The sequence below is a fragment of the Thunnus maccoyii genome, chromosome 2 (genome assembly GCF_910596095.1).
Source record: "Thunnus maccoyii chromosome 2, fThuMac1.1, whole genome shotgun sequence".
Lineage (NCBI taxonomy): Eukaryota > Metazoa > Chordata > Actinopteri > Scombriformes > Scombridae > Thunnus > Thunnus maccoyii.
Genome location: NC_056534.1, coordinates 15078919 through 15090335, shown reverse-complemented (window position 1 = coordinate 15090335; position 11417 = coordinate 15078919). Strand labels below are relative to the sequence as shown.

The following is an 11417-nucleotide window of genomic DNA, read 5'->3' as shown; positions in this document are numbered from 1 at the left end:
CTTATGTATTTCTCTTTAGATTTCATTTGGTATTTGCATGTGGAGCACAGATTTAACAGACTGGCCTCATGTTGATGAGTTCCTTACTGAAGTGCCTTGTTGTCATAGCAACGGCTGAGCCAAACATACAGAGGTTATGTAACTTTTATGTTCATCTAAATATTAGCTAAATTAAACATTTTAAAGCTAATGCAAGGCTTATAGATCGTCACTAAACACATATAATCTCAAAATATTGAGTCAAAACAGATTTTAAGAAAAATATTTTGTATGGGGACAAAATTGTGATTTTTTTTTTTTTTTTTTTTAGGAATAAACAAAAACAATCTCAAACCAGTTCAGTCCTTGAATTCAAGCCGTTAAATTAAGAAAACGTTTAATAATAATACGTGAATTGATATTTCAATACAGAAAGGTGATTTTCACTGAATATTTCCACCCTTTAAATGCGACGCCATCACTTCTAATGTAATCCGAGTCCCGAGCAAATGAGAGTGAATGTGTGTTTTTTGGGGGAACAGTTCAGGAACAAGATGGCTGTCCTGGGACGAGAAAAGTATCCGTCTTCTTTCACTTAAACACGGCATTTTTTGACGTAGTTGTCAATTTATACGTAAATAGCTTGTTAGCGAACAACTTTAAACGCTTTAAAGGCATCGTTTTTCTAGAATAACGGAAACTTTTTAGAGACAAACTTGGAAGAACGGTTGAAGTTTTCATTAAGGAAAGTTTTTTTTAACGTTAGGAGAGCGTGAAAAACACTAACGTCGGCTATGCGCAGAAAATCGTTATTTAATTGTCTGTTTTGTGTTTTTTACATAACAGTACAGTGTACGGTTATATCTAATTAAGCTAATCAGCTTTTTGACTAACTTTCCTAATTTGTGTGTTTTGGTTTATATGCGTGTAATAGCTCAGTATCTCTAACGCGAAATGCTTTAGCCGTTATAAACGGCTTTATCAGGGGTTTAAGCGTTTTTGGATAAGTTTTGCAGATGCTCCGCACCAGATAAAAAAAAAGTTAGCTAACTGGACCATGAGTTCATCCCGAGTCGGACCCCAGCAGCCACCGCAGGGCCAGGCTGGCAGGTTGCCGCACAGACTGGACACCAGCGAAGGGATAGAGATGGAGAACATCCAGCATCAAGACCTGGGGCTCGGAGGAGTCATAGGTACCCCGTCCCCTCCGTCGAGACAAGCCTGGAGCCGGGATAACCCGGGTTTTGAGCCCGAGGATGAGATTATGGAAGCAGACTGGCCTCCAGCGAGTCCCGGGAGGAGGTCGGTGTCCACGGCCTCCAGCAGCAGCTGCAGCAGCGGCCTGGGGAGCTACACCGCAGGCGGCAGCAGCACCCACATCCCTCGGGGAGGAGGGCTCTACCCGACCCCGACTGTGGATGCCCAGCAGCAAGACAGGCATGACTATCCCGGCTGTTTGAAGCAGATCCTCCAGAAAATCAGAAGTAAGTCAAATCAAGTAGGTTTTATTTGTGTAGCACTTTTCATACACAGTGGCAGTTCAAGGTGCTTAACATCAAAACACACACACACACACACACACACACACACACACACACACACACACACACACACACACACTTACCTATGAGTTACAGTAAAACACTATGTAGAGAATTATATTGAACTTGAATGATGTTAAGCTCAAAAATACACACAGCTGTATAGTAATGTGTTACCATGAACTGATAATGTAACACTAACATAAATACAGCAAAATACAGTGTATTTATAGATTACCCAAATCTACCAAGTTTCCACAGGTTGATTTTAAAGCTTTAATAAAATCAGTGGAAACCAACATCTACCTGGACAGTAGAAAAAAACACAGTCAACAATCTTTAACAATGATAATAATAATATTATTAATAATAATAATAATAATAGAGGAAATAAAAACGAGCTAAAGTTGAAAAACCGATGTCCAGCCACACACACTCAGGTAAAAATTTGTCTAGTCATAAGCCTGAGTCACTCTCTTTATGCCTTGTAGACTTGTAAGCATGATGGCATTGTTTACGTTCTTTACAGATCAGTAACAATCAGGATAATGCCATAAAAAACAAGAAATTTAAGGTTGCCAGGTTGTTAAATTCGCTGCACAGTGAACCAGCAGATTTGTATTTATGTATGCTATTATAGTTTTTTTCTATATGTTGAAATTAGCCATCAAACATGAAGATGACTAGTTTAGACAGCTACCAAAGTTCAAGATACCTTTTTTTATTGAGCGTCCAGGTTACAAACTGCTACACACAAGGCAGTAAATTAAAATAAACATATATAAACAAATATAAAATCAAATCAAATGGTGAACTTATTGGTAACGAAAGACTGGATTAGAATAAAATGAGTTAAAAAAAAATCCAGTAATAAAGGATTACAGAAATAAAGAGACAATTCAATCAAGAAAAAGTAAAATTAGGATATGCTCCACATAGAAAATATAAAATATTTTAAGAGGAGATTTAACAAATCTCCTATTTAAATCTTCATAGCCCTGACATATTATCTGAATTGGACCAATTAAGAAGAAAATACTGTAAGTTTTACTACAATATTTGTTTAAGCAAGTCTCATACAAACGCTGATGCACTCTTGACTTATTTCCTTTGCAGTTCTGTGGGGCACAGAGCTGATGGAGGACAGTGACAACAGTCGAGAAAGGTACCTCAGGAACGTACTGAGAGAGATGCTCACATATGTCGCATTCCTCATCACTATTTGTATCTGTAAGTAAACACTGAACACCAGACACCAGATATATACACAGAGTTTGAGAAACTGCAGTTGGTAGAGTAGTGTAGAGTTCTAAGCTTCACTGTTGAGAAATCAGGTTTCTGGCATATTTTCATCTAAATCAGGGCCAATTATTGAAGACACACTGATGACTTTCTCCTACAGCAAAAAGTTTGGAAATAAACACAGCACCAAATACCAAACGTAACCTGTCTTCAACTCCATACTACATTCAAATTGTAATTGTAATTTGCTGCAGTGCTCCAAAATTGCAGTTTTATTGACATAAGGTCAGGCAGATATTGTATAACTTCCTTTTATTACACAGGAGTAAAGTACCGTAATTTCTTGTACAATAGTATCCTATGACAATTAATATATGGTACATACTGTATGCTATTAGCAAGTAGTATAACAACTGTGACACAGCGCTTGCTAGACTTTGCTCCATCTCCATCTTGAACTGTTTCTGTCTTGACCAATTTTAATTCGAGGTTCACTTGTTAGCTTTTTTTTTTGGTAGCTTTCAAAAGCATCTTAAAGCCTTCCTCAGATGGAGTTTGCTCAGTTGTCATGGAGATATCTGAGCTCTCTCTGTGTGCATAGATCTGTACTTTTATATCTGATAACTCATACATGAAATGATTAAACTCCATCTGCTGAGCAAGATTCTTTTGTCAAACTATTTCTGTCTTGTTTGTGTCCATTACGGATGGCCGTTTGCTTTCCTTTTATGTTACAGTTATATCTGAAATTTGTGCATAAATACATGGGTTGTTGTATACTATGGACCCAACATTTAAACATCAGTCTCTCTTTAAGGTAGATGCACACAGAGGGCACACAAATTCAGTATTGGAAAAAAATCTGAACTGGATGCCAAGACCTTTTCTGTAATTATAACTTTAGCTTGAGAGTGGTTAGATGGTTTAAGAAATGTCCCCAAAATAAAGAATTTACGTAATTTGTAGTGACATATCCGTAAAGTAAATGCTTGTGCTTCAAAAGCCAGTCTTGGACTGAACTGAATTGTCAGTTGATCCAAGTGACTCATAGAAAGCTTTTCAAAATGTGGTACCAAATACTGTATGTCTGGGCACCTTTCCTGTAGCTGAAAAGTCATTTTCCAAACTCGAAGTGTATGCTTAATGGTTTTTGCAGCTGAAAATCAAATCTCCAACATTTGTCAGGAGGCTTAAATTCCACCAACAGCACAAATTTGAGGACCACATTTTGAGATGGCAAAAAGAATCTATGGAAATCCCACATTTAAAATGTGTGTGATGAGAAAACTAATAGCTAAGTTTCTGGACTGTCTTTTTGCTGCAATGAAAAATGCCAAATTGTGGTTTAGGGTGGATCAGGAAATGATTTCCTGGCAGACAGGATTGAGGCATATTTTGCCAGAGCTTGACTAGTAAAAGCAGTTTCAAGAGCTACTCTCTGTTTAATACTGTATGCTACAGAGGATAGTAATGCATAAGTGAAACAACATTAAGTTTAATGTAATTTTGAGGGGTTTTTTGTGTTGATCAAGTCTTTGCAGGGTCATACTGGATGTAAAGAACACATTTATGTAAACACAAAGTCTTCACACAGTCCTGTATGTCAGTATTCATCTTAACAAGGTGCTGCTAATGATAATAATAATAATAATAATAATAATAATAATAATAATATTACTTTCTACATACTCTCAGTAATGGTATCTTATATTGTTAAATGCTTTACAGTGACCTATGGGATGGTGAGTGCCAATATGTACTACTATACCAAAGTCATGTCTCAGCTTTTCGTGGACACGCCGCTGTCTGCTGGAGACCTTTCTACTTTTAGGAGCCTCTCAACAATGGAGGATTTCTGGAAGGTAAACATGCAACATCGATCTGAGTTTGTGGTAAAAATCTTTTGTCAGGCAAAATAAAATGTTTTTAATTTCATCTGTAATTTTTTACTCATTATGTCACATCTTGAGAAAGGAAAGCTATGTTGAATGCAATAATTTAAAGAAACACTTTTTTAGGACATATTTGCCAAGACTTAGATGGGAGTATTAAAACCACTTTCATGTCTTTACTGTAAATATAAGGTTACAGTCAGTCAGCTTAGCATAAAGACTGGAAGCAGCTAGCTTGGACCACCTAATTAGTGAGATTCAGATGTCCTGCTCTTTGGACTTTGTTACCTTTGGACAGAGCCAGCCTAGCTGTTTCCCCATGTTTTCTGTCTTTATGCCAAGCTAAACTATCTTCTGGCTATAACTTCACATTTAGCATATAGAAATGATAGTAGTATCGGTCATAAAATCACTCATTGTCAGAAGCTGAGCTATACACAAAAGCCATTTGTTCATAGATCAAATTCAAAGTCACATTAGTTCACCGCAGACGTCAGGGTGTTACTCATGTCTGAATGCCTCTGTCTTGCCTCTCCTGTGTCATAATCTTGACTGTCCTAAACTCGTAGTTCACAGAGGGACCTTTCCTCAATGGCATGTACTGGGAGGTGTGGTACAACAACAAGAGCCTGCCAGAGAATCAGAGTCTCATCTACTATGAGAACCTCCTACTTGGGGTGCCACGCCTGCGGCAGGTCAAAGTCCGCAATGAGTCCTGTTCCATCCATGAAGATCTGAGGGATGAGGTTCAGGATTGCTTCAACATGTACACCCCGACTAATGAGGACACCACCTCCTTTGGCCCCAAGAATGGAACCGCGTATGTCAACACACTTAAATTTTGACATCAGTGCAGATTTCGTTTTAGAGTACAAGATTGAACTGTATCATCTGTAAATAATACATTAAATTCTTCATCCTAACATTTTTGTTGTCCATCAGGTGGGTATATACAACAGAGAGTGATATGAATGGGAGCAGTTACTGGGGTCAGGTATCCAAATATGCAGGTGGAGGATACTACCAAGATCTGTCTCGTACGAAAGAGGAGTCAGCAATCCAACTGCAGTTTCTCAAAGACCACCTGTGGCTGGACAGAGGCACCAGAGCGGTCTTCCTCGACTTCTCTGTCTACAATGGTAACATCAACCTCTTCTGCATCGCCAGGTGAGAATCATCAGTCACAGCAAATGCATTTACAAAGCAATCTAGGGCTCCAAATACAGAGTATTTACTGATTTTAAGATTATTGACCTACTAAGACTACATGCACAACATCATTCATACAACATACATGGTACAGTAATGACAGAACAATGGCACCCGGCAGGAATGAAGTGCAACAAAAATTATTAAAACAGAAGCTAAATGTTCTTCAAGAAGGCACCTGATGTACATAAAACTTTTGTCTTATCTGACTATAATAACAAAATGAACTTAAACATAAATGATTAAATAAAACTTGGGCATATTCTTTTTCCTATTATTACCATTATAATTTTATTTTTACATTCAAATAAAATGTGATTCTGGTGATTATGAAGGTTACAGACCCTCTAATTCCTGTCCAAGCCTTCATATCTTCCAAGGACCTTGGGGATTCTAAAATCTACAGGGACACATACACACTTGGATATACAAATCAAATAGTTACACATAATCCGACTGAGTTTAGCTTCTTTACTTTCTAGCTGCCTCCCTCAGAAGCTGCCTCAACCCCCTATGTGATGCAGTATATATTTTTTTTTAACTGGAACACATAGTGTCCCATTAATTATGTGTCATTCTTTTTTTTCCTAATTTTTTAGAGTGAGAAAACAGTGAAAAATGCTCATCACAATTTCCCAGAGCTTAAGATCTTCACATTGCATGTTTTGCCTGACAAACAGTTGAAAAATAAAATGTGTTCAATTTATATGGTATAAAACAGAGAAAAGCTGAAAGCAGTGGATATTTGTGATTTTGGCTTGATAAATGACTTAAAAGATTTATCATTTATCAAAATTGTTGCTGATTAATTTTCTGTCCATTGACTAATTAGTCAATGGACTGCTGATAATTTGTTTCCCTTTTTTGCCACAGTCAAAAAGGGGAAAATTAATACTTCATCCTTGCTAATTATTATCTAAATTCTTGATTTACATAAACATACTTTATTTTAAGTTGTCAATCCAATATAGCAGTGCCAGCTTATTAATACCATCATTTGAATTTCAATCAATTTGATGCATTTGTCAGGTTGTTGGTGGAGTTCCCTGCTACTGGCGGGGTGGTGACATCCTGGCAGTTCCAAACAGTGCGTCTGATACGATACGTGTCCAGCTGGGACTACTTTGTGGGTTTGTGTGAGGTGGCATTCTGCCTATTCATCCTCTACTATGTGGTGGAGGAGGTGCTGGAGATCCGCATCCACCGGCTGCATTACTTCAAGAGCCTGTGGAACTGTCTCGACGTTCTCATCGTTGCGGTGCGTATGTTATGCAATAGTCGAGTCATTTTAGCTAGATGTAACAATGTTTTTGTCGTAGCAGGTAATCACTGTTATGCTAGAATGTTAATTTGACTGTTTCTGCTCCTTTTTCAGCTGAGTGTTGTTGCTATCATCATGAACATAACCAGAACAGCTATGGTAGGCAACCTTCTCAAAGGTTTACTGGAGAACCACACTGCTCACCCGAGCTTTGAGTCTTTGGCCAACTTGCAGGTCCAGTTCAACAACGTGGCCGCAGTCATCGTCTTTTTTTCCTGGGTCAAGGTAGACATCTTTTCCCTTGGTTCATAATCACTCAAAAACTGCCAAAATTAAATGTAATAACAAACATACTTATGATTAATGACCTTTCACATCCTCTCAGCTTTTTAAGTTCATCAACTTCAATAAGACCATGAGTCAGCTGTCCAGCACCATGTCTCGCTGTGCCAAGGACCTCGTGGGTTTTGCCATCATGTTCTTCATCATCTTCTTGGCGTATGCTCAGCTGGCCTACTTAGTATTTGGAACCCAAGTCAATGATTTCAGCACTTTCCAAGCCAGCATGTAAGAACATTATACAAGTATAGTCCACAAACGTACAAATATTACTCTTACTTTTATTAATTTCCTGTTGTTAAAAAATGTAAAAATGTTTTGCTGTTTGTGTAGTTTTACCCAGTTCCGTATCATTCTGGGAGACTTTGAGTTCTCAGAGATTGAGGAGGCAAACCCAGTGCTCGGACCGATCTACTTCACCACATTTGTCTTCTTCATTTTCTTCATTCTCATGGTGAGTAGGGCAGTCATGTAAGCATGTTTATTTGTGTTGTTCACATATGTCATTCACTCTATGCTCCTCGCTAACACAGAATACTAATTTCTTTCTATATAGAACATGTTCTTGGCCATCATCAATGACACATACTCAGAGGTGAAGGCCGATATGTCCCAGCAGAGGTCTGAGATGGAGATGACTGACTTCATTAAGAAGGTATTGTACTCTGTCTGACATAAGTTAATATTATTATCCTAAAACTGTGTTTTTATGTAAGTTTAAGTAAATTAATTGTAAGCACTCCTCTGACCCTCCCTCAGGGTTGTAACAAAGCCTTGATGAAGTTGAGACTCAAAAAGACGGCAGTAGACGACATCTCTGACAGTTTGCGTCAGGCTGGGGGCAAATTGAACTTTGACGAACTCCGCCAGGACCTAAAAGGGTGACTAAATCTCAAATCATGCAAAAAAAAGCTATAAAGTATTATGACGGCAATGTTAAGTTATATATCACCTGCTGTCCATCCTGAGAGTGTTTTGATTTTTCTTTGCTCAGGAAGGGCCACACGGATGCAGAGATTCAGGCCATTTTTGCAAAGTACGATCACGATGGCGATCAGGAGCTGACGGAGCATGAACACCAACAAATGAGAGATGACCTGGAGAAAGAGAGAGTGAGTGATGAAGCTTGTTCCATGGTGTAGACGAAAGTCTGGTTTTAGTAACTGATTCTGAATAAGAAATACATGGAAAAACACCTTGAATGTATGTGTTAGTGTATACGCAGTCACAACACCTGCAGGTGCTCAGTGTGTTTCTGCTCGTACGCTAGGAGGACTTGGATCTGGAACGCAATTCGCTGACAAGACCCAGCAGTGGGCGGAGCTTCCCTCGCACCCAGGATGACTCGGAGGAGGACGACGATGAAGATAGCGGCCACAGCTCTCGTCGCCGCGGCAGCAGCTCAGGAGGCGTCTCCTATGAGGAGTTTCAAGTGTATGATGCTGTTATTCTTATTACACTGTAACTTACATGGATGTTTACCAGTGAATGAAACTAATTGTATTTCTATTTATCTGCCTCTCAAAGTATCTTATTAGCATCAAATATTGATTGTTTTGCAGTGAAAAAAACAGAAAAACATGCACGCTGTTAATCACTTGTACTCACTTTATTTATAATGTTTCATCAGGTATGAATTTTACCTGAAATGAAGTGAGTTTGCTTCTTTAACAGTCAGAGGTTTGATCTAGTGCACCTGTCTACATGACTCATGACCTACATGACCTTTTACATTTTCTTTTTCTGAATAAGAAGGACTTTTTGAAAAGGCAGAAACATTTGACTTGAATAATTGCATTCAATACCTAAGATGGATTGTATATTGTGAATTTTGGTTTGCCTAGAAAAAGAGAATTACAAAAAGTATAATTCTGAATGTGTCAAATATAATGGCTCATTACAGAACAGAAACCCAAATAATAATTTAAATCTGGGAGGTTTTTGGTGTAACTGACACCAACCACGGGGTTATAACATCATCATATCCCATAAATAACATAAGCAAAAATTCAGTGCAACAACAAACCTCAAAGCAACTTTTACTCCAGTCAAACTTCATCACTGATTGTTCTGACTTCACACTGTAAGGATCAACGGCCAATTATTTACAGAAGCATCATAAACAATAAATAACACAAACTACATTATCAACAGAGAACATTTTAAAGGAGGCACAACCATGAATGTTGCCTTGATGGACGGAACAACACAGAAAGTCAGGTTACAAACAGGTATAACAACTCATTTTGCTCATAGGGGCTGTGACTGTTCATTTATGATACATTGCATGTTAAGTTTAGCAGTGGACAGAATGCCGGTGTTTCACTTGGACTTATTAGATTTATAATCAGAGAATCAGAATCAGCTTTATTGGCCAAGTATGTTTAAACACATAAGGAATCTGACTCCAGTCACATTTATTGATATTTGTTATAAATTCTGACTCTGATTGGATCTATAATAAATATAATGTCATGTCTGGAACAAGAGGCACAGCCATAATTATAGACACACCTCAGTTTCAACCACAATCAAGTTGATGTCCATCCTATGTGGGTTGGTAGATAAAAATAGTGGAATCCTTCTTTTCTTTACACTCAAATAGATAAACACTGGTTTGTCATTTCTATGAGGGTCAAAAGGTTTAAACTTTTGATTCCTAACGCTTGTTGACATGTAATATAATAACAGAAGTGACAACCTTTTGTTTTCTCAGGCTGGTGAGACGTGTGGACAGGATGGAGCACTCTATCGGCAGCATTGTGTCCAAGATAGACGCTGTGATTGTGAAGCTGGAAGCCATGGAGCGAGCTAAACTTAAGAGGAGAGACGTGCTGGGTCGGCTGCTGGACGGAGTCATAGAGGTGAGATGCATTATATATCATTATAACCACGCTAAGATACAGTATGACAGAAAACAGGTAAAAAAATGTCAACCCCACTCTGTGATTTCATCTGTTTCTGTGTGTCAGGATGAGCGGCTGGGACGGGACACAGACGCCCACAGGGAGCAGATGGAGAGGCTCGTTAGGGAGGAGCTGGAGCGCTGGGAGTCTGATGATATGGTCTCACAGGTCAGCCACCCACAGCCAGCCACTCCTGTCGGTCCCCGGCCCCGGCCCCCCTCTTCCCTGTCCACTGACGGCCTTGACACAAGCACAAACGGGAGCGGACACGTGTGAAGAGTTGGCTCAGTGAGGAACATTCCACTCTGGCAAGAAACTATTGGAAATTTTCCTGAAGGGGCAATTTTTGCAAAACAAAATGAGACACACACCCTGTTGTTTTTGTTTAATCCCTGACATACCACAAAGGAGAACAAATACTCACCTCCAATACTTAAATGCACTGAAAGTGTGAGTGAGGTTCTCCCGAAAGACATCTAAAAGTATTCTTTAATCTGTCGAAAGCTAATATCAAGTATTACTTTACTAGGATGAAAGAAAACATAAAAATGTGCGGAAGAGGTTAAAGAATAATGAAGGATTTATAAAAGCTCATCCATCGCAGTATTAGACACAGTATTAAAACAGCCTGCAAGCATATTCTGTTTGTTTGTATACACAATACACAGCATATGATTTTAATACTACACAAGAAATATGCTCACTTGCTTCTGATCACTGTATCCACACATCTTAGCATTTCAACAAATACCAAAAAGGCATTTCTTTGAATGTTAATTTTGCTGATTTTTTAAAATCATTTTAATATACAGTAGGTACGAGTGTGGCACACTCTGCCATACATCAATTAAGCTTCAAATTAAATAGCTTATTATCATTTTATGATACATATTGTAACTTGAAACAAACTTCGATTTGGAGTGCATCTAGTGTTCATGGGAAACCCATGCATTTATATTTTTTCCTGTGCCTTACTTTTTTATAATCTATTTCTTTTTTTATGTCTGTTATGCCAAATAAAGTGTTATTAAAATATAAGTTTGTTTTT

General features: G+C 38.3%; 1 protein-coding gene across 1 annotated transcript; it reads left to right on the top strand.

The window, feature by feature from the left end:
- The first annotated feature begins 391 nt into the window (after nt 1-391).
- On the top strand, nt 392-11407 carry pkd2 (polycystic kidney disease 2). Its single transcript, XM_042433307.1, has 15 exons — nt 392-1463; nt 2637-2750; nt 4491-4624; nt 5224-5474; nt 5597-5821; nt 6893-7121; nt 7239-7409; nt 7510-7691; nt 7797-7917; nt 8020-8118; nt 8223-8344; nt 8458-8575; nt 8734-8897; nt 10180-10327; nt 10436-11407. Exons 1-15 carry the CDS (start codon nt 1037-1039, stop codon nt 10643-10645), a joined length of 2715 nt encoding a protein of 904 aa, XP_042289241.1. The 5' UTR covers nt 392-1036; the 3' UTR covers nt 10646-11407.
- The last annotated feature ends 10 nt before the right edge of the window (nt 11408-11417 follow it).